We start from the raw sequence: 23,589 nt of genomic DNA, 5'->3' as shown, positions 1-23,589 counted from the left end.
CAATAGAATAAAAAGGAGTAGCATAGCTAAGGAAAAGGGGGAAAAAAATGGCGGACTGCATTGTTTGGCGACCCCCGTGAAATGGTCATTCGACCCCAAATGGGGTCCCGACCCACAGGTGGAGAACCACTGCATTAGAGGACTGAGACAGGAGCAAAAAAGAGACCCCAACCCAGCAGCATATCCTGATTTCTAAAAATTTAACAAACTGGACTAAGAAATAAAAAATGTGATAACCAAGACAGTATTGTTTTGCTTCCAGGACTGAGAATAAAAATGAGTTTATTCTATATACAAGCTCTGTGTGCTTATATTTTTATGGATTATTCAAACTGCATTCATACATTCTCTTTACATATGCCCAACACCCACCCCTTCTGAATCCCCAACAAATGCCACATTTATTTCATTTTGGGGATGCAGTTTCATCTGACCAGGCCTTTGCCCCAGGCACCCACGACATAAACTCCAGTAACACTGAGTTCTCCATCCAACAAGGGGATATGAAGACCCCTTTTTGACTTGCAGAAACATCCACCATTTTGATAAAGGAGAATATTTGTAGCTCAGGGCTGAAATGATGCTCTCTGAGCTTGGTGATTTTCTTGCATTATCCAAACTAGGTAACATGCTCAATCACTCCTAGTTTGGGTAATAAACCGTCTGCAAGAAAATCACCAAGCTCAGAGAGCATCAAGGATCCCTCATTCACCCTTCTTTCCTCCACCTGTTTTGCACACATTGGGAGAAAAACTCAGGGGTGAAATATTTTCAAACAGATTCAGTATTTAAAAAAAAAAAGGTGGGAAAAGCATACTATCCCATCAAAGCTGGAAATTAGAGATACCCTTTAACCTTCTTTGATAAAAATCAAAGAAAGGAAATAGCATGCTTCAGCATTTACTCTCATTTTAATAGAAATAGGTGGAGCACTTTGTGTCTCCAAATAATATTTCCAAATAAGGCAAGGGTGGATGGGTAGGCTATAAATCTCTTTGGGGAAAAAAACAACAACGATAGCAGTAGATCTGCAGGGAAAAGCATGGAAATTCCCCCAAGTGCTATAGATGACTGCCTGTCCAAGTCTGCTTCCTCTTAGAACAGGGCTGGCTTCACAAGTTCATCACAAGACATTACCTAAAACCTGCTTCTCAAACCCCACCCGTTTCGGAGATTCTTAACAGAGAAAAGTATGTCTGTTTGTTAGCCTTCTTTTCTTGGAGGAGGCTGACAAACAGACCAGCTATTTTGAGAGAATGCATCTGTTTACAGGAAATTGAGGGTGAAGCATTATTGTTTGTTTGTTTGTTTTAAAAAATGGGAATGATAACTATGGGCTCTCATTACTAAGAACAAGGTGGTTTCTCTTAGATGTCAGGAAGTGGAAGCAGGTATTTTAAAAAAAAAAATGGGTCCAGATTTTGAATATGGTCCTTGAATTCCTTTTTAGATGTTGCTTTAAGCAAGGAAGGCACAGATTTGACCGGGGCAGAAACAGAGGAAGTTACTTTGAGCCACCAAGAAATAGGACAGATTATGTAGTTTCAGTCGATGTTCTGCACCTTTGCTTTTGAGGCACAACTCAAAAAAATAGCTTGGCTTTTCCGAGATCTTTTTCATATTTACTAATGGATGTAGTAATTGCCCCCCTGCCAGCTATTTCCCATAGCAGTAATGTGGGAGAAATGTAGGTGTCTGCATATTTTGTGATGCTTGTGCATATAATCGGGAGAAACTCAAACACCCTCAGTTTTCAAGTGCCACATTGGCAAAATGGCTTCGCCCTGCAGTTCGTTTCGGTGCCACTGAAGTGTGCTGCCGATACCGGCCTACCGATGCAAATGGAGCTACTACTTTGGCCGACTGCATTCTTATTTGCACCAATCACTCCAGTTTGCAAATGAGCAGTGGGGCTGGAATGAGGAGGTGAAGGGACTTCAGGTTTCCAGATGTTCTGCTCTCGCCTTCGGTGTCGGATTCAGTAAGTAAATTATTGCATACCTGTCCTGTCAAATGTGTTGCTTGTCATTTAGACAAGAGACACTAAATGATACCAATTAGGGCATGGGGCTGGTGACATCAGTACATTTCTGATGTACTAGGGTTTTTTTTCCCATTAAAATCAGATAAGGTCTTGTCTAGCCCAGGGGTAGACAACCTTGGCTCTTTTATGACTGGTGGACTTCAACTCCCAGAAGTCCTGAGCCAGCCGTGCTGAGGGGAAAGGGAGAGGATTCCAAGCTGAGCTATGCTGGCTGAGGAATTCTGGGAGTTGAAGTCCACAAGTCATGAAGGGGCCAAAGTCTCCCTCATGCTGGCTCAGGAATTCTGGGAGTTGAAGTCCACGAGTCATAAAAGAGCCAAGGTTGCCTACCCCTGATCTAGACAATGTAGCAGCGTGGATGTGGGGCAATAAAATGAAATTAAATCCTGACAAAGAAGAGCCACTGAACTAGCAACTCACAGGTCTGGGAAGGAGGTATGCCTCTCTCTTCAGAGGAAGCTGCACTTCCCTTAAAAGATGCAAGTTCCAGATTTAGCATGTTCCTGGATTCTGCTACCACTCAAGGCGCAGGTTGTATTAGTGACCGGCTGTGCTCAGCTCTAAACATCAAAATGCACACGTGGAGATTATTATTATTTGCATAAATACAAAAAAAATAGCTATATGTAACCATTTACATATTGAAAACATTAAGAATTATATTTTGTTTAAGGTTGAAGGAGAATATAAATGGGAGAAGGGAAGATCAAAGAAATCTGTCATTAGTTAATATACTAATTATGGAATTGTCAAACTTCAACATTATTGATTGTTAATTGATTATCGTCTTTTTTTTCTTGTTAAAATATAAACCAAGACAACACGCTGTATACCAGGCACTGGAGATCGTTATAGTTAAAAATCAATAACATACATACATACATACATATATACAAAAGTAGATATGAACAACCTGGAGAGGGTAAAAGACTTCTCAGGTGTATGTCATCCAAGGGAGGTGACTCATATTCCACCTCGTCCCAAAGCCAATATTTCCTGCCTCCGCGCTTCCAGATCCCTCTCCCTCGTCCAACCCCAACACAATAGCCGGCTTTGTAAACCTGTTGCAAACTCTGTAGGTGGTTTGAATGTCCCAGTGGGTCCTTTTCCAGAAGACGCCAAGGAACGTGAGTCAGTTTCATGCCCGAAGCAGCTGAAGCTTCAATTACAACATTGCTGAGTACACCCATCGTAATTACAGGAAATCACTGGAGTGGCTTTCTCCCCCCTGGCTGGAAGAAGAATCCTTTTAAGAGAGGGACGAGATGGACGACTTTAATCCAAAATGGTAAGGTGTACTTAAATGGATGGCGAACGCTGCATTTTTTTCTTGGAGTAGGCGAGACCAACTCTAACTTGCTGGCAAAAAAAAAAAAAAAGGCATTTTGAAAGCAGGTAAAGAGAGAAAAGGGGGCGTGGTAGCCCAATAGTGAAAACCCTGGGCTTGTCAACTGAAAGGTCAGCGCTTTGAGACCCAAGAACCACATGACGGGGTGAGCACCTCTTCCTGCCGCAGCTCCGCCAACCTAGCAGTTCGAAAGCATGCAAATGGAAGTAGATAAACGGGTACCACTTTGGTAGAAAAGTAACGGTACTTGGCGTATAGTGCTCCTGACCATATGACCATGGAAGCGGCTAGGAAACAGAGATGAGCCCCCAAGAGTTGGACCTGACCGGTCAGGAAAACCTTTCCCTTTCTAAAGAGAGAAAAAAGGAATTCTGGAATCGTTTTCCTTGGAATTTAAATCCAGTGAGATGAGATGAGATGAGGTGAGGTGAGGTGAGGTGAGGTGAGGTGAGGTGAGGTGAGATGAGATGAGATGAGAAGAGAAGAGAAGAGAAGAGAAGAGAAGAGAAGAGAAGAGAAGAGAAGAGAAGAGAAGAGAAGAGAAGAGAAGATGATAAGATGCGATGAGAAGAGAAGAGAAGAGAAGAGAAGATGATAAGATGCAATGAGAAGAGAAGATGAGAAGATGCAATGAGAAGAGAAGAGAAGATGATAAGAAGCAATGAGAAGAGAAGATGCAATGAGAAGAGAAGAGAAAAGAGAAGAGAAGATGCAATGAGAAGAGAAGAGAAGAGAAGAGAAGAGAAAATGATATGATGCAATGAGAAGCGAAGAGAAGATGAGAAGATGCGATGAGAAGAGAAGATGATAAGATGCGATGAGAAGAGAAGATGATAAGATGCAATGAGAAGAGAAGATGATAAGATGCGATGAGAAGAGAAGAGAAGAGAAGAGAAGATGATAAGATGCAATGAGAAGAGAAGAGAAGATGCAATGAGAAGAGAAGAGAAGATGAGAAGATGCGATGAGAAGAGAAGATGAGAAGATGCGATGAGAAGAGAAGATGATAAGAAGCAATGAGAAGAGAAGAGAAGATGCAATGAGAAGAGAAGAGAAAAGAGAAGAGAAGATGCAATGAGAAGAGAAGAGAAGAGAAGAGAAGAGAAGATGCAATGAGAAGAGAAGAGAAGAGAAGAGAAGAGAAGAGAAGAGAAGAGAAGAGAAGAGAAGAGAAGAGAAGAGAAGAGAAGATGATATGATGCAATGAGAAGCGAAGAGAAGATGAGAAGATGCAATGAGAAGAGAAGATGCAATGAGAAGAGAAGAGAAGAGAAGATGATAAGATGCGATGAGAAGAGAATAAGATAAGATGAGATGAGATGATAAGATGAGATGAGATAAGATAAGATAAGATAAGATGAGAAGAGAGGAGAGGAGAAGAGAAGATGAGATGAGATGAGATAACCTTTATTGTCATTTTTTTTTTACTGTGGGCACAACGGCACACATCAAAAATGAAATTTAGTTGCCTGCTAAGTGTCCCTTTATCCGTATCAAACGTTACTGGGTTCTATGTAAACTTCCTTTTTCTCCTGGCATCTTGCTAGTTACTCTCATTCTAGTTACATATTTCTACTAGTCCAAACACAGGAAATGAAATTCTAGACGAGTGTCTTCTCTAGAAATCTGATGTTCTCCAGATATGCTGAACTGTGACTTCTTAACCAGCACAGTTAAATTATGGAAGTTGAGTTCAAGTGGAAGACCCAAGGTCTGGGAAAGCTACACCAGAGTAGAAGAAGCCAACTAGCTATGTTCCAGTTGTTCTGAATGACAGCATCCTTAGGCAGCAGAGCCCGTGATGGGGGATGCTGGGAGCTGAAATCCAGCATTATTGGTACTGCCACTGGTTGCCTCTTCCTGTTCTAGAGGAATCAAGTTAAAGCTTACTGAGACCAAACTAAAGGAAATACAACACTTGTTCACTGATAGATTTTTTTTAAAAAAATAGTTCCTTATTTTAAAGGAACAAATGGCATCCAGCAATAAAAAAAAAGGGAAAAGCAAGGATCGCTTTTCCAATTAAATCTTGGCTTGTTGGATTAAAATTGAACTGAGGCAGATAGCAAATGAGCCAGTTACAGATTCCAAGGTGCAAAGTCATCATTGCTTTCCAACTTCATACAAGAAGTTCAGACTATGCGTAATTCTCAACTTTTACCAATTATGTACAAGCACAGCAAGGCCCCTCCCACAAAACTCAGAGCCTGGCCCTTTAGTAGTGACAGCAAACACGTAGGAGAAGAAATTGTAAACACACTGATAGCAGTTCCCTCCTCACTCAAGATAACGCAAGGGAAGGATCAGAATGCTTTCCAAAAACAGGAAATAATCTCTGCGCTTGGGAATCCAGCCCAAACTAGTTGACATTTGTACCAGCCTGCCTAAAAATGCTAATGTGTTATTTTGGCAGCGACTTGGCGAGCCAAGCTCCACTCAATTACCAGGCAATTAAAAAAAAAAAAAATACCCTTCCCAGCCTGGAAGGGAATCTTACTCACATTAGCGGGTGCTACAGAATCCTTTCCATAGATCTCCCCACGCTTACCCACCCACTCAAAGGTGCAGCTGAAATGAGGAACGCAGGCAGAAACAGGGAGTGGATTCCTGTGTGGAAGGATTATTATAGAACAGTGATGGCGAACCTTTTAGAGACCGAGTGCCCAAACCACAAACCGCAACCCAAAACCCACTTATTTATTGCAAAGTGCCAGGGACGCATCAGCATTGTGGTGCCCTCGAGGGGGGGGGGCAGAGAGGCGCCTCTGACACGCAAAAACTGGGAGCACAAAAATGGGCCGTGCTGCAAGGTGCAAAAACGGCCACTGCCACGCCGCGGGGTGCAGATACAAGGCGCTGCACCACATAAGAACGGGGCAGGGCTAGTGAATATCACGCAGGCACTAGCCCCGCCCCATTTGCAGCAGGTGCTTGCTTGCGGCCCCATGCGTGCATGCACGCATGTAAAATGCTTGCCCCTCCTTTTTCGTCCAGTCCACCAATCGACAATGGTTGGTGACCTCTGCTCTACCACCTCTACTCGAGCTTGCTAGTCGGCTGCTTCGCCTCCTTTGTGCTGAGCGGGGCTTCTGCTCTGGGCGGGGGTGGCGGCCTGATGGGCCTGATGCTGGTGGCGCACGTGCCAACAGAGAGGGCTCTGAGTGCCGCCTCTGGCATGCGTGCCATAGGTTCGCCACCAATGTTATAGAAGCACAGTCCAGTTCTAATCATTGGGTCAGCCTTTCTGAACCCGACTGCCTGTCTTCTAGACAAGTCTTCCTTCAAAAGAAAACAGCATTTTTGTGAGGGGCGTGCAAACATCTGCAATGGAAATGGCCACTCCACGTGCTCCAAACTTAGAACAAAACACCACCCTTTATTCTTCTATCCCAAGCTTGAAATGAAATGGGTGTGGTTTTTTTTCCCACGGTGTTTGGAGCTTTTCAACACCACCCCGTTGGTTTAAAAAAAAAAAACCCCTTCCAAACCACAGAGACACACGGAGCTCAATAACCCAAAAAGCAGTTTTTATCCGTGCCGCCACCGGCTGTGGCCAAAGAGAGGAGGGAGGATCAGCGCAGAGAGTATTTTCAACCCCTGCTTCTTGTTAAGAAAGGCAGAAACATCAACAAATATGACATCTCCATATCCTCTTGCGGCTTCTGAACTCCCGACCGTTTTGAGGTGTAAAATGGAAAAGAATTTATGGCATATGAGGGGGGGGGGCAGAGGCACATGAACCGGCACATCCTCCCAAGCAGCTCAAAGCGGCATCTGTTAATCCTATTTATATTCCAAGAGTCTAGCGAAAGAAATTCAACCAAAAGAAGCCAACTTAGAATCATAGGGCTGGAAGAGACCTTGGGAAATCTTCTAGTCCAGGGGTCTGCAACCTGGACAACTTTAAGACTTGTGGACTTCAGCTCCCAGAATTCTTCAGCCAGCATAGGGACTCCCTACCCAAGGCAGGAGCCCCTATATCAGGGGTGTCAAACTCAATTTCATTGAATGCTGCATCAGCATTGCCCTTGGGGGGGCGGGTGGGTGCAGCCTACTGGGTGGGTGTGGATGGAGTGGGTGTGGCCTATTGGGTGGGTGTGGATGGAGTGGGTATGGCCTACTGGGTGGGCATGGCCAGCTCTACATCAAGGGTGCCTGTGTGGGGGCCTGGGCAGGAGTGGGACAGATCTGAGGGTCTCCGGCAGAAAGGGGTGGGACCGGGGCAAGTGCCAAGGCCTGGTCCACTGGAGGAGCCTCACTGGCTGCTGAAACCCCTCCGCCGGAGCCCATCAAACCGGATATGTAAAGTAGGCAAGGGCCATTTGCTGGCCATTTCCAGGCAATGGTGCATTTCTTCATTCCTCAGAAAGGGTGACCCCTCCCCAGCATGCACCCAGGGGGTGGGGCTGACGCAGCAGGGGCTGGTTCCTCGCTGTTTCCAGACGGCCTTGTGGAGCTAAGACTGAATGCGTTTCAGCCTAGATGGCCACCACAAAATTGTACATTGGCTCCCGGCCGGCCTGGGCCAGGGCCAAGGCAGCGGGGGCCATTCCCTCACTATTTTCAGGATGGCTTCACGGGCCAGATGAAACCACTTCGCGGGCCACATCCAGCCCCCGGGCCTTGTGTTTGACATGTCTGCCCTATATCATCCTGGAGAATCTTTCCTTAAAAACCTCCAGCAATAGAGCACCTACAACTCTGGGAGGTAGACTACTCCACTGATTAATCGTTCTCACTGTCAGGAAATTCCTCCTTAATTCCAGTTTGGATTTCCCTCTGACAAGGTTCCACCTCTTACTTCTTCTCCTGTCTTCAGGTGTGGCGGAGAGTAGGTCAATCACCTCTTCTCCGTGATGGCCCCTTATATCTCCACAGACTGCTATCAAGTCTCCCCTAAGCCTTTGTTAGGCAAACATAGTGAGTACTCTTCCTAAGGCCTCAGCATCTTTTTTGTATCTTGTTAGTATGTAGCGTGGTGGCCGGCCGTGGAGCCCCAAGCAACCAGATCCCAAAACATGGAATCCACAGCGTCTATCAGGTCACTCAAGTTCTCATGGGTTTCTTCCCAGCTCTCAGAAAGCTCTAAATGTACACATAGTCCAAAGAAGACCTGCTTGGGGCAGAGGTGCCTTGGCCCTAAATAACTTTAGCAGCGACCCCTAGGCTAGATTAAAAAGAAAAGTATGTTCTAGTTTCCAATCTGACAAAAAAATGGTAGTGCAAGATATGGGTCATTTTAGCATGTGCTATTTAACTACGGGTAGTCCTCAACTTACAACAGTTCATTTAGGGACCAAAGTTACAACAGCATTGAAAAAAGTGGCTTAGGTCCATTTTTTTTAAAAAAATTACGACTGTTGCAGCATCCCCAGGGTCACGTGATCCAAATTCTGACACTTGGCAAGCTGACTCATATTTACGACTGTCACCGTGTCCTGGGATCACATGATCCCAGATTCACTTAACGACTGTGTGACTAACTTAACAACTGCAGTGATTCACTTAACTGGGGCAAGAAAGGTCGTAAAGCAGGGCAAAACTAACTTGACAAAGGTATCGCTTAGCAACGTAAATGTTGGACTCAACTGGGGGTCGTAACGTTGAGGACTGCCTGTATATCTTTTTTCCCAATGAAAGGTTTGTGTGAACAGACACCAAGACAAACAACTGGCTAGAACAGGGGTAGGCAACCTTGGCTCTTTTATGACTCGTGGACTTCAACTCCCAGAATTCCTGAGCCAGCATGGGGGAACTATGGCCCCCTTTATGACTGGTGGACTTCAACTCCCATAATTCCCAAGCCAGCATGGCTCAGCTTGGAAACCTTTCCCTTCCCCCTCAGTATGGCTGGCTCAGGAATTCTGGGAGTTGAAGTCCACCAGTCATAAAAGAGCCAAGATTGCCTAACCCCTGGTCTAGAAGGTTGAATGGCATTCCGGGAGTGTCTGTCTGCTGGCTGGGAAATTCTGGAAATTGAAGTCCACCCATCTTAAAAGTTGCCAAGGTTGAGAAACACTGCTCTACACATTTTGTCCTCTGGAAAATCCTGGTATGTTTGCCGCAGAACGCTACCGCCTTAGAGAAAGAAATGATAGGGCTCAGACAAGATTTATTTATTTATTTATAAAGTTTATTGCGTACACACACACACCATATTACCATATGGTAACTCTGGGCAGCTTACAGACATTAAAAAAAAAATCTACGTTAAAGCATGAATAAAATTAAAGGCAAAAATTAAAATCAAGGACACATGGGGAGGGCGGGGGCGGAATGCGTGGGGGGAGGTGGAATCTGTGGTTACTTGATCAACCGCCTCCACTGTGCTGTTCCCTATTGGGTCCTCAAGCCTTTATGATCTTTAGGCCCTTATGAAAGGATAGAAGGGTTGAGGCCAAGCTCACATCGTGGGGAGGGGGGGGGGAGAAGATGTTCCAGAGACTAGAAGCAAAGATGGAGGCATCGCTCAGCCCACTGATCTTCATTACTGCTCTCCATAAACTACATGGAGCCTAACGCAGAGTCTGCAATCTAGCACAGCTTCGTAAAAAAGCAGCCTCTAGTATTAGCTCTCTTTCCCCCCCCCCAAAAAAATGAGCCATTCTTTGAAGCTTTTAAGAACCTCCTTCTTCTTGTGCCATATCCGTTATCGGACGTTGGCGATCATGTTGGCAAGCCTGCTTTTATCAGCAGCCACACAAAAAAGTGCTACTGAGTTTTGTCCAAACCAGTCCCTTAGATTTTGAAGTCACGATGTTCTTCTTCTGCCTGGACCTCATTTGCCTTCCATCTTTCCCTGGAGGATTAAATGGAGTATGCCGTATTTTTCTGGATGTCGCATCACATGTCCGAAATATTCTAATTTCCATTTTTTGTTTTGATGATTTCCCTTGGCTTTCCCAGGTGGCTGATCACCCCCTCACTTCTGATCTTGTCAACCCAGCTTATACGTAACAGCCGCCTGTAGATCCACATTTCAAATGCTTCTAGTCTCTTCAGGTGGCCTTCTGTCAGAGACCGACTCTCTACTCCAGTGGTTCTCAATCTTTTTAATGCCGCGACCCCCAACCGGTCGTAAGTCGAGGACTAATCAACCGGTCGTAAGTCGAGGACTACTCAACGGGTGCAGCACCGTTTGCAGAATGGGACTTTTGGCGGGCTCAGCAGGGCAGAGACAGCCTGGACAATTCCTATTGGCTTTTGAAAGCCAATAGAATTAGACTCTATTCAAGAGAGTCTATTCTATTGGCTTTCAAAAGCCAATAGAATAAAAGGGAGTAGCACAGCTAAGGAAAAGGGGGAAAAAATGGCGGACTGCGTTGTTTGGCGACCCCCGTGAAATGGTCGTTCGACCCCAAATGGGGTCCCCACCCACAGGTTGAGAACCGCTGCTCTACTCCATAGAGCAGGACAGAAAAAAACATAGTATCTGACAAGTCTGATTTTCAGTCTTAGGCTTATGTCGTGACTGCAGAAGACCTTTTTCATTTTGAAGAATGCTGTTCGGGTTTTTTCTATCCTTGTCTTTACTCCAGACTTCTCAAAAAGAATGCCTGAAAACCACTGGCTCAGTGCTTCCATCCGCCTTTTAGCCAAGAATCCTTCCGAGTCCAAAAATTGGGCTTTATATTCCCAAACATGCGAGATGCTGCAGCTTTACTGGGTCCAATAAAGGCCATCCAATTCCCGCATACAGACTCAAGCTGCATTCCTGAAGATGGAAAAAGAATGAAACCTCTGTCTTTAGCAGTTGCGGAAAAAATATGAGCCCTTGGCAGGGGAGAAAAAGGCTGGTATGTCCCCATTTAGCCTGCATGCAGTTTTGCCTCTGTTCTTAACAGAGCTGCAAGCATCCTCTTGTTAGCCCAGAATTATATATAAAAAGAGGGTAACGCAGGAAAATGGATGTCGCGGAAGAGCAAATTGATAACATTTTTTCTCTGTTTCACAATTCCTTAGCTGTGAACTTTTCAACTGGTAGGAATTGAATTACTGCTACAGTAATTCAACCGGGTCTCTGCAAATATGTAATAGAGGAACTTGCATATTATTGCCATGTTCTATGGCGACATGGGTGAGGAAGATGCACTGCTGACCTACAGTGGCTATGTTAAAACTCAACTTTTATGCCCTAATAGAAGGGGGGAAATCAGTTTTCCCTTTTAAGGAAATGGGAATAACTATTATACAGACTAAGATCCAAGTGATGATGATGATGATGGTGACTATGACGATGATGATGATATTGGAAGGGACCTTGGAAGTCAACCCCTAACCCCCTGCTCAGGCAGGAAACCCAATACGATTTCAGACAAAATGACTGTCCAATCTCTTCTTAAAAACATCCAGTGTTGGAGCATTCACTGCTTCTGGAGGCAAGTCGTTCCACTGGTCAATTATTCTCACTGTCAGGAAGTTTCTCCTTAGTTCCAGGTTGCTTCTCTCCTTGATTAGTTTCCATCCGTTGCTTCTTGTCCTGCCTTCAGGCGCTTTGGAGAATAGCTTGACTCCCTCTTCTTTGGGGCAGCCCCTGAGATATTGGAAGACTGCTATCATGTCACCTCTCGTCCTTCTCTTCATTAGACTAGACCAGGGGTAGGCAACCTTGGTTCTTTTGTGACTCGTGGACTTCGACTCCCAGAATTCCTGAGCCAGCCGTGCTGAGGGGAAAGGGGGAGGTTTCCAAGCTGAGCCATGCTGGCTCAGGAATTCTGGGAGTTGAAGTCCACGAGTCATAAAAGACCCAAGGTTGCCTAACCCTGCCCTAGGCCTAGGCCACTTTATGACCTGTGGACTTCAACTCCCAGAATTCCTGAGCCAGCCATGCTGAGGGGAAAGGGAGAGGTTTCCAAGCTGAGCCATGCTGGCTCAGGAATTCTGGGATTGAAGTCCATGAGTCATAAAAGAGCCAAGGTTGCCTACCCCTGGACTAGATATACCCAATTCCAGCAACCGTTCCTTGTATGTTTTAGCTCCATCAAGAGCCCCAAAAAAGGATGAAAAACAAATCTTTATCTCCTCCACCTCTTTTCTCATTCCATGAAAAGGGAGAGAAACAGCACTGCGGATTTGCTGGGTTCGTGTCCATTTAGTGCAGTGGTTCTCAACCTATTTAATGCCGCGACCCCCCAACCGGTCGTAAGTCGAGGACTACTCAACCAGTCGTAAGTCGAGGACTACTCAACTGGTGCAGCACCGTTTGCAGAATGGGACTTTTGGCGGGCTCAGCAGGGCAAAGACAGCCTGGACAATTCCTATTGGCTTTTGAAAGCCAATAGAATTAGACTCTATTCAAGAGAGTCTATTCTATTGGCTTTCAAAAGCCAATAGAATAAAAGGGAGTAGCACAGCTAAGGAAAAGGGGGAAAAAAATGGTGGTCTGCGTTGTTTGGCGACCCCCGTGAAATGGTCGTTCGACCCCAAATGGGGTCCCGACCCACAGGTTGAGAACCACTGATTTAGTGGGTGGCATTTTTTTTATCTTTTTGATGGAGTTCATGGTATCAGCAGTGCAGTAATTGGACAGACCGCCTCCATCGATTAAGAGTCTTTCCCTTTACTCTCAGCTTCCTGGGAAAATTCTATGTGGCATAAACAGACATGGTATCAAAAGCGTAATGGCCCCACGGATGGAACCATTGTCCAACACTACATTTATTAATCTGCTCCTTTCATGCTTCAGTGTGCGAGATGAATTAGAGAACCCTAGTATCCGTTCAGCAGGGGAGAAGAGGAAGAACCAGCTTTCTTCTGGGACAATCTCCTTTGAAAGTGACCTGGTAGAACAGTGATTCTCAACCTTTTTAATGCCGCGACCCCCAAACGGTCGTAAGTTGAGGACTACTCAACCGGTCGTAAGTCGAGGACTACTCAACTGGTGCAGCACCGTTTGCAGAATGGGACTTTTGGCGGGCTCAGCAGGGCAGAGACAGCCTGGACAATTCCTATTGGCTTTTGAAAGCCAAGAGAATTAGACTCTATTCAAGAGAGTCTATTCTATTGGCTTTCAAAAGCCAACAGAATAAAAGGGAGTAGCACAGCTAAGGAAAAGAGGGGGGGGGGAAATGGCGGACTGCGTTGTTTGGCGACCCCTGTGAAATGGTCGTTCGACCCCAAATGGGGTCCCGACCCACAGGTTGAGAACCGCTGTGGTAGAAGAACAGAAGAGACGAAGGCTGCCCAAACTCCTTTTGGATACCACAGTAGGTACTGCATAGACTGGGGAGGCTCGGGGAGGGAACGAGAGTCCAGCCAAGCTGCAAGCTTCAAAATAAGCAACACAGCAGACAACGTGAGAGTGGCGCCTACTGAAACCACTTACACCCTGCTAAGAAACTACTGAGGTAGGGCTTGGGAGTGACATTAACCTGGAGTAGTTAATTGAGGTGACATTAAGGTTGCTCTAGCCCAGGGGTCTTTAAACTTGGCCCTTTTATGACTTGTGGACCTCACCTCCCAGAATTCCTCAGCCGCAAGTCATAAAAGGGCCAAGTTTGAAGATCCCTGCCCTAGCCTATAATCCTCAGTGGGATCCACTGGTGATTGCTATGCCCTTTGTAAAAAAAGACTGCCTTTTTTATAATATTTTATGGGTTTTCCAGTTTTACATTTGAGTATTTGGAAGGCAACGTGGTGATTGGGTTAATCAATAGTTCAATAACAAAATCTTTAGTACATATATCAGGCTACATCATCAAATGTTTCTTCTCTGTTTCCCTTAACATTTGCTATATTGTATTTAAGCTAGTAAATTTCTAATTGTATCAAACTCAGTGAAAACTTCATTATCACATTTATCAATACATTTTTGCTTATACATATATTAATAGATCTTCATAAACAATCCATATCCTGTTATTAGGTTTTACCTAATTTTTAGTTTTTGATTACAGTACTCCAATTTAACCTTTAATATCCATAGTATTTGACTTTCGGGTAACCCACATTTCGTCTCACTTCATAAAAATTATAATGTCTAAAATGCGCATCTGACTTATTCTATTTCTAAAATTTGGATTGCTAGCAAAAAATTAAGGGAGAACTGGAATAGCTATTTCGAACTCTTTAGCTCTTTTCAACCACAATGGAAATAATTATTAAATAATTAATTATTTAATAATTAATTAATATTAAGTGAAATTATTCTATTTCGTAAACGTTTTCTATTTCTCACCCTAGTGCATCACCACCTTAATAATAGAGTTATTGTGGAACCACCTGCCTCCAGAAGCGGTGAATGCTCCAACACTGGAAGTTTTTAAGAAGAGACTGGACAGCCATTTGTCCGAAATGGTATAGGGTTTCCTGCCTGAGCAAGGGGTTAGACTAGATGATCTCCAAGATCCCTTCCAACTTTATTATTATTATTATTATTAATTCCATCATCTATATCAGTGGTGGCGAACCTATGGCACGGGTGCCAGAGGCGGCACTCCGAGCCCTCTCTGTGGGCACATGTGCCGTTGCCCCAGCCTCGCCTCCCCCGTGACCCTCTCCTCTCCAGCAGCCCCCCTGAAGAAGAGTCACCCCTGAGCATGGCCCACGCGGAGCAGCGCAGCCAAGGTCATGGCAGCCAGGCAGCGTAGACAAGACTCTGCCCTCACACCCCATCGTGCACAGCTGAAGCTGCAGGGCGTGGGCAGAGGGCATGACCGCCACAGTGCTGCTGGGCTGTTCCTGTGGGCAGGCCGGGCGGGAGATGGGGGGCAGAGCAGGGGCAGGGCAGGGGGTGGAGCGGGGACAGGGCCAGTTTTTGGGCACTAGGTCTCTAAAAGGTTCGCCATCACTGCTCTGTATTATCTGGGCTAATCAATAGTGCCTCTTAATGGGGAACCGCCCTTAGGTCTTTCGGCAAGCAGGCAGCGTTGGCGACTGTTTGCAGCATCCCGCAATCATGTGACCACATATTACAACTTAAAGAAATACTTAAAACTGTCACAGGCCACCAGACACAACCTTGACTTACGTCCATTCATTTAGTGACGGTTCGAAGTTACAACGGCACTGAAAAAAGGGACTTGCGACTGCTTTTCATACTTGCAACCGTTGCAGCATCCCCATCGTCACGTGATCAAAATTTGGATGCTTGGAAACCGGTTCATATTTATGACGGTTGCCGTGCCCCGGGGTCACGTGATCCTCTTTCGCCACCTTTGGACAAGCAAAGTCAACGGGGAAGGCAGGTTCACTCAACAACCATGCTACTAATCTTAACTGCAGTGGGTTCACTCGACAACTGTGGCAAGAAAAATCACAAAATGGGGCAAAATGCTGTGAGGTGGCGCAGCAGTTAGGGTGCAGTACTGCAGGCCACTTTAGCTGACCGTGTTCAGCAGGTCAGCGGTTCAAATCTCACCGGCTCAAGGTTGACTCAGCCTTCCATCCTTCCGGGGTAGGTAAAATGAGGACCCAGATTGTTGGGGGCAATGTAAATATATATATATATATATACATTGCTTACTGGTGTACACCGCTTAGAGAGTGCTTGCACTTAAAGCGGTATATAAGTCTCATAAATAAATAAATAATAAAACTCACCGAACAACTGTTAGCAACAGACATTTTGGGCTCAGCTGTGGTCCTAATCAAGGACTACCCGCATAGTAAGAGGTCCCTAAGAAGAGCACGTTCCTTACCTTTTCAAGTCAACCGTTGTGACGCTGAATACCACTCCTTTGAGCCAGAGTATCATGAAGAGCCTCTGAGAGAAGGGGCAGTTGCCTATGCTTTCGCCGTCACTGCCAGCCTGTGGAAAAAGAAGGGGGAAAAGACATTGGTTAAAAATGGACAAGCGGTGCCAAACTGTTCCCTCTCATTGGACTAGTCCAGGGCTTTTCAACCTTTTCACCCATTGTGCCACTTTTAGGATATGGCAACATCCGAGTACCACCAGTCGCCTAGCAAGGGGTCAAAAACTTGATGACCCAAAAAAAAAAAAAAAAGGGAAAAAGTGATAAAGTACAGGTAGTCCTCGACTTACAACAGTTCGCTTAGTGGCTGTTCAAAGTTACAATGGCACTGCAAAAAGTGCCCCCCAAGCCACAGCCGAGCAAGACACCTGCTTGCCCACCCAGCCACGCTTTTCCTCCTGTCCGAGGTTTTCATTGTTGTGAGCATTTCTGTTGGGGATTGGCAGCAGGGGTGGGGTGGGGGGGGGGTTGGTTTTTCTTCCCCCCGTCTGCTGGGTGATTGCAGCAGGTTTTGGTCCCTTCACATGACCCTGGGACACTGTGACCATCATAAATATGAATCAATTGCCAAGCATCTGAATGTAAATCACAAGAGATGCTGCAACATTCCAGCTGATCGGCGCTTCTTCTGGGCTCAGCAGAAGCACCAGGATCAGCACCAAGCTCCAACTGGAACCTGGCGCTGATCTTGGCGCTTCGACTGAGCCTTGACAGCCCCGAAGAAGCACTGATCCTGGCGCTTCCACTTAGCCAACAGCCTTGCAGCTCCAACCATCTCTCGCTCAGGCTTGTGTGGTGCTGCCACCGATTCAGCTCATTCCCCTCCCCTGCTACCACTTTTCTAGGATGGTCGCGTACCACCTGCCGGGTGCCAATGTACCACAGGTGGTACTCGTACCACTGGTTGAAAAGCCCTTGACTAGACAGCGAGCTGAACAAGAAGCAGAGCCCTCTCACTTTTGCCTCAAGCATCACAAAATGAGAAGGACCCGGTGCCCATGTGTAGGAGAAGTGGCAGAGCATGGGGGCAGAGTCAAAACAGGAATCAGCCTAGAACTTCTACATAGCCACAAATGAACTAAGTTCAACCTTTCTTGAATTCCATTGACTCTCAGCCAAGATAGCGCTAACCCAGGGTTCCTCAACCTTGGCAACTTTAAGACTTGTGGACTTCAACTCCCAGCTTTGCTGGCTGAGGAATTCTGGGAATTGAAGTCCACAAGTCTTAAAGTTGCCAAGGTTGAGGACCCCTGCGCTAACCATTAATAGATTCTGGTACACTGGTATGATTAGTAATAAACCGGTTTAATTGGAATTTAATATGTGGTCTTGATGTTCACTCCTGGCACCGTGCGTGATATAATATTAGTTTGCGAGATCGAGTTTTTGGTTGGACACCGACACCAGGGATCTCTGGTCCCGGTGATCGACTCAAATTTGATCTCGCATCATTATTCTGGGACATGTATATTTGCCTTCATTCATAACATTAGTTTGATTTATGTATAGTTTTTCCATCAAGAGCCTGATGGTAGCACACACCTCATGTTCCCTCTTCTAATCATCCCCCAAATAACCAAACGGGATAAGTTAAGCTAAGAAAGGTAACAGTTGGGATAAGTGGGAATTCAGTTATTGTACTAAAGACCCATAAAAGAATAAGTAGCTGAGCTTGAGGAAAATGTAAGAAACACAAAATAACCTCACCTTAAGGAGTAACCTGGCCTGGCTTTTAAAACTGATTCCAGGAATGCTGCTTTATTGTTCTGAACAGATTCTTGAAAGGCTATCAGAAATTCTCTCCGCCCCATCATTTACCAAACAAAATCAAAACAGGGCTATTTTAAGTTCTTTCTCATGTTTCTTTCACTCTCTGTCCAGCGTTATTCAACCTTGGCAACTTTAAGACATGTGGACTTCAATTCCCAGAATTCCCCAACCAGCATGCTGAATGGGGAATTCTGGGAGCTGAAGTCTAGACATCTTAAAAGTTTCCTAAGGTTGAGAAACACTGCTATAATATTTCCACTGTTTCCCTTCCTCATTGGTGTGTGGCTTGACTTCTTTCTTTGACACTTCTAAACTATCGTACAGAATTTGTCAAGCAAACACATCTAACTGCTTCATTTTTCCTGTAAACGGTCACTTTAGAGCAGGGGTCTTCAAACTTGGCCCTTTTAGGACTTGTGGACTTCAACTCCCAGAATTCCTCAGCCAGTGTGCCTGGCTGGGGAATTCTGGGAGTTGACGTCCACAGGTCTTAAAGTTGTCAAGGTTGGGAACCCCTGGTTTAATGTGTTCTCTAAGTTGCTCCTTAACTGTTCATTCATACCTTCCCCAAGGCCAGTTCTACAACCCTTTACAGCACCTGACAAGCTATAAATACATAGTAAAGAGTCTTGAGTTTGGTAGAAATTTTTTACCCTGTTACACAATGGTAGCAATTGCTACCACAAATTTCCCATAAAAGTGTTTACAAACATGCTGCAATGTCTGAGCATCCCATGGTACGGGCATATGCTTCTGAAACAGAGTTTTTAAACAGATTATATGGCTATATATTTGAATGGGAGACACTTATTGCTTTAATCAGGCAAACCAGATTCCCCCCCTTATGTTCACATAGGAAATGATCAAAAACCTCAGGCACAGCTTTCCTCCTTACAGTGACATAGCAGTTTGTTGTACAAAATACATAATCTCTAAAGCAGGGGTCTTCAAACTTGGCCCTTTTAGGACTTGTGGACTTCAACTCCCAGAATTCCTTAGCCAGGCATGCTGACTGAGGAATTCTGGGAGTTGAAGTCCACACGTTCTAAAAGGGCCAAGTTTGAAGACCCCTGTCTTAAATCTAACAACAAAATGGAGGCTGGCTGAGGAATTCTGGGAGTTGAAGTCCACAAGTCCTAAAAGGGCCAAGTTTGAAGACCCCTGCTCTAAAGTGACCGTTTACAGGAAAAATGAAGCTGTTAGATGTGTTTGCTTAACAAATTCTGTATGATAGTTTAGAAGTGTCAAAGAAAGAAGTCAAGTCACACACCAATGAGGAAGGGAAACAGTGGAAATATTATAGGTGACCTAGTCGGAAGACTACAGTACACTACTCTCTTTCCTGAAATAATACATTGTTGATTAAATAATTATTAAACCACATAAACAAATTTTAATGCTAGCTCAGCTGCTGGTAGAATGACTATTATCCAGGATTTAATCCTCTATAAAAGCATTGACTTGGCACGTATCACAGAGATTTGAATAACAGGAGAGTCAATTTTTCTGTACGCCAGTTCAGAAACCACAAGCTCCATCCAATAGTCTGCCAATATTTAGTGTCTGTTTCTGTATTTATATGGCTGGGATAATAAAAGGATAATATTAGTGTACCATCATGCTACAGTCTCTCTTCCTGCACTAGCTAGGGTAATTTCTGATGGACTATTTTAAAATCTATATGCTGGATACTCTCCCCTTTGCTACTCAAACTTTATGCAAGATCTACATTAAGATAAGCTGGGTAGGAACAGGATGAGCATGGTTTTAAAACTGGAGGCAGAAACATCAATAACCTGTATTATGTGGATCACGCTAATGGAAAGGATCTGCAAGCTCTAGCAATAAATTCAAGAAGCTTTGTGAAAATATGGGACTAACATTGTGAAAATATGGAACTAACATTTTGTTGCCCTGCCAACAAAAGTGCGTATAGTCCAGGCCATGGTGTTCCCAGTTGCAATGTATGGCTGTGAAAGTTGGACTATAAGAAAGGCTGAGCACCAAAGAATTGAGGCCTTTGAACTATGGTGCTGGAGAAGACTCCTGCGAGTCCCTTGGACTGCAAGGCGTTCAAGCCGGTCAGCCCTAGAAGAGATCAACCCCAACTGCTCTTTAGAAGGCCAGATCCTGAAGTTGAAACTCAAATACTTTGGCCACCTAATGAGAAGGAAGGACTCACTGGAGAAGGGCCTAATGCTAGGAAAGATTGAAGGCAATAGAAGAACGGGACGACAGAGAATGAGATGGCTGGATGGAGTCACTGAAGCAGCAGGTGTGAACTTAAATGGACTCCAGAAGATGGTAGAGGACAGGAAGACCTGGAGGAACGTTGTCCATGGGGTCTCGATGGGTCGGACACGACTTCGCAATTAACAACAACAACAACAAACATTAAATATATTATAAATTGATTTATATTTTATAAATGCAAAGAAGACCAAATTCATGACAACAGGTAGAACAACAGACTTAGACCTGGCAATGAAGAAGCTGAAGTGGTGGATAGCTTCTGCCTTTTAGGATCAACCATCAACAGTAAAGGAACAAGCAATCAAGAAAAACACCACTGCCTAGCAAGTTGTAGAACAATCAAGCAAGGCCTTGGAAAAAAAAACATTCAGGTGCTGTCTGAATGTGGATATGGCTGGGTCCATACCTACAAAGATCGGAAAAAAGCAAGCTATGGTATTCCCTGTGATACTTTATGGAAGTAAAAGTTGGATTTGGGGGGGGGGGAGAATATTGACATTTTTGAACTATGGTGTTGAAGAAGACTCCTGACTCCCGAACAGCCAAGAAAATAACAAATGGGTCATGAACAAATCACCACACAGACTTACAACTCAGAGTTCTCACTTGAGGCACAAATAACGAGGCTCAAATTATCCAGACACATTATACAAAGACCTAGCTCTCTGGAGAAAGCTCTAGTGCTGAGAAAGAAGGAAGAGAGAAGGGTGTCCAACAGCAAGGTGGATGAAATCCATCACAGCAGTTTATGGGTGCGCCACTAGAAGACCGAAAGGCTCTGATTAGTAAGAGATCATCATGAAAAAAAATCTACAGTAGTGGCCAAAATTGTGGAAACCTTTTGGGAAAAGTGTATTTTTGAGGTTTGATGGCTAATAACACCCCTTTTTCTTGAAGGGGTACCATAAAATTATATATCAATGGAAAGATAATTTAATGAAGAATGTAATGCAACATAGTTTGTTCAATTATCTGTACTGTATTCTATGAAAAGTTATAGCCAAATAACCAGAAAAAGGAAGCACAACTTGCTTAGGTTGATATCGGGTAGCTTTCCTTCATCTGATTGTAGCCAATGAGCACGAGTGTTTAGAGAGCCAATCGGGTGTCATCTTGTTTTGGCAATGAGCCAATCAGATCACAGTAGGATTCAGTTATTGATGTCACGTGTTGAAGCTGAGAGGAGGACATTTGTCAGTGTGTTATGTGATGGCTATCAAGTTGGTTGTTTTTTTGTGTGTGTTCTTTCATTTAGTGAGCTTGTAAAACATAGTAAAATTAAAGTAATAGTGCAAAGAGTTGACTGGTTGCCCAGAAAGTGATGCAAAATAGTATTATTAAGTGAACAAGGCTATAGTTATAAAGAAATTAGAAGAAAAATGGGTGGAAACTTAACCAAAGGTGGCATTTCTAATGTACACTTTCCCCAAAAGATTTCCACAATTTTGGCCACTACTGTAGATGGTTACATATAATCAACTCTAAACAACTTGCTCAGAGTCACTTGCTTGTGAGATGGGTAGTTATATAAACTGCATAGAGACAGACAGACAGACATAGACAAAGTTTCAATGTTCCTACTAGCATGTCCAGTAGGAATAAGAAAATAACCATGTAACAGAATAACAAAATAACAGAATAACTGCCTCCGAATTTCATATCCAGCCATGACAATGAACTAGCCCCAAAGAGTAACTGATCCCAGTTATATGCAAGGCAACATACATTGCAAGTCGTATTTTGTTTGGCTGGTATTACTGATCTGAAAGTAAAGGTGCTTTCTGTAAGTCAATTTTCTGATCAGATCGCACTCTGATAGGTTTTAGATTAGCAGAGGCTATAAACTTCTAGAGGGGTAAGGACTGATTAAAATAATGTGGCCTAAATGCCTGATGAATCCCATCTTTGATGCTGTCACAGCCTTGGCTATTGTGAGGTTGATTGTACTGAGATACAGATCCAAAAACATCTAAGGCAGCGGCCCCCAACCTTAGCAACTTTAAGACCTGTGGATTTCATCTCCCAGAATTCCCCAGCCAGCATGGCTGGCTGGGGAATTCTGGGAGTTGAAGTCCACAAGTCTTAAAGTTGCTAAGGTTGGCGACCCCTGATCCTCAGCCAAGAGGAGATTTAAATGTGAATATCCTAGTTCTCATGTCATATGTTATTACACAACTCTGGCCTTTCCACACTGACTTTTGAAAACCAGGATTACACATAGTGGGCAGAAGTGATTAACACCAATGTTTTACCGATGTAAAACGTTCTGAAGAATCCAAAACATGTGGGAAGCAAACACAAATTAAGGAGCGAATTTTCTAAATAGTTTTGAAGCAATGGAATGACGGAGAAACATATCCTCCGCTCTGCTTCCAGTCTGACGTAAACCTGGTAAGCAGAACCACCAAGAGAGGTTTGTAGGCAGCACAACATTTCAGCCACACAGCTTCAGAACGAAAACAGGCTGTTCCACCCCACCCTGAGAATTAAGAAAAATATGAAAGCTCAAAGAAGCAGGAGTGGCTGAAACTCCATAATCAAATGAGTCATCCAATGGTGGGTTTTGCTCATTAACCACGGACTTTTCTTACCGATAGATCTAGTTCAGTGGTGGCGAACCTATGGCACGGGTGCCAGAGGTGGCACTCGGAGCCCTCACTGTGGGCACACGTGCCGTTGCCCCAGCCTTTCCTCCCCCCACAAGCCCCTCCTCTCCAGCAGCCCCCCTGAAGGAGAGTCGCCCTTGAGCGTGGCCCACCTGAAGCAGCATAGCCAAGGTCATGGCAGCCAGGCAGCGTAGACAAGACTCTGCCCTCACACCCCATCATGCAGTTGATGCTGCAGGGCGCAGGCAGAGGGTGTGGCCGCCATAGCGCTGCTGGGCTGCCCGGGTGATCTGCGGCGGGCCCTGGAGGCGGTGAGTGGTCCTCTGGGCAGGCGGGGCAGGAGAATGGGGTGGCAGACCGGGGGCGGGCAGGGGGATGGAGCGGGGGTGGGGCCAGTTTTTGGGCACTCGGTCTCTAAAAGGTTCGCCATCACTGATCTAGTTCAAGACAGGGCAACAGCTGGTACCCAAGCACACAGGAGAGAGAGGAGAAGGAGAAGAAAATGATAACAACAGAGGAGGTTTATAGAGTTGGGGCAAGTAATATCCCTCCATAGTAAGCAATCAATGTAGCACAATGGATAAGAATGGGCAGACCCAAATTTCAGTCCCAACTTGACCACAAAGCTCACTGGGGGACTAAATTAAAATAGAGTACAGAATAGAACAGCGATGGCGAACCTTTTAGAGACCAAGTGCCCAAACTGCAACCCAAACCCCACTTATTTATTATCGGATGCTGGATGGGTGTGGCCCACTGGGTGGGTGTGGCTGGCATAGGTGTGGCCTACTGGGTGGGCATAGCCAGCTCGACGTCACTTGCATCAGGGGCACTTGTGCAGAGTTGGGCAGGATCTGAGGGTCTCCGGCGGAGGGG

General features: G+C 44.9%; 1 protein-coding gene across 1 annotated transcript in view; it reads right to left on the bottom strand.

Moving 5' to 3' along the window:
- The window catches only part of CLIC4 (chloride intracellular channel 4), a 62,645-nt gene that overhangs the window by 14,732 nt on the left and 24,324 nt on the right, over nt 1-23,589 (bottom strand). The window contains exon 2 of the mRNA XM_039363003.1: nt 16,031-16,140. Coding sequence (XP_039218937.1) covers nt 16,031-16,140 — 110 coding nt within the window. The remainder of the gene's footprint in view (nt 1-16,030; nt 16,141-23,589) is intronic.

Source organism: Crotalus tigris, unplaced genomic scaffold, assembly GCF_016545835.1.
Source record: "Crotalus tigris isolate CLP2741 ecotype Arizona unplaced genomic scaffold, ASM1654583v1 scf7180000019504.1669754, whole genome shotgun sequence".
Classification (NCBI taxonomy): Eukaryota; Metazoa; Chordata; class Lepidosauria; order Squamata; family Viperidae; genus Crotalus; species Crotalus tigris.
This window is presented reverse-complemented; position numbering and strand designations above follow the sequence as displayed.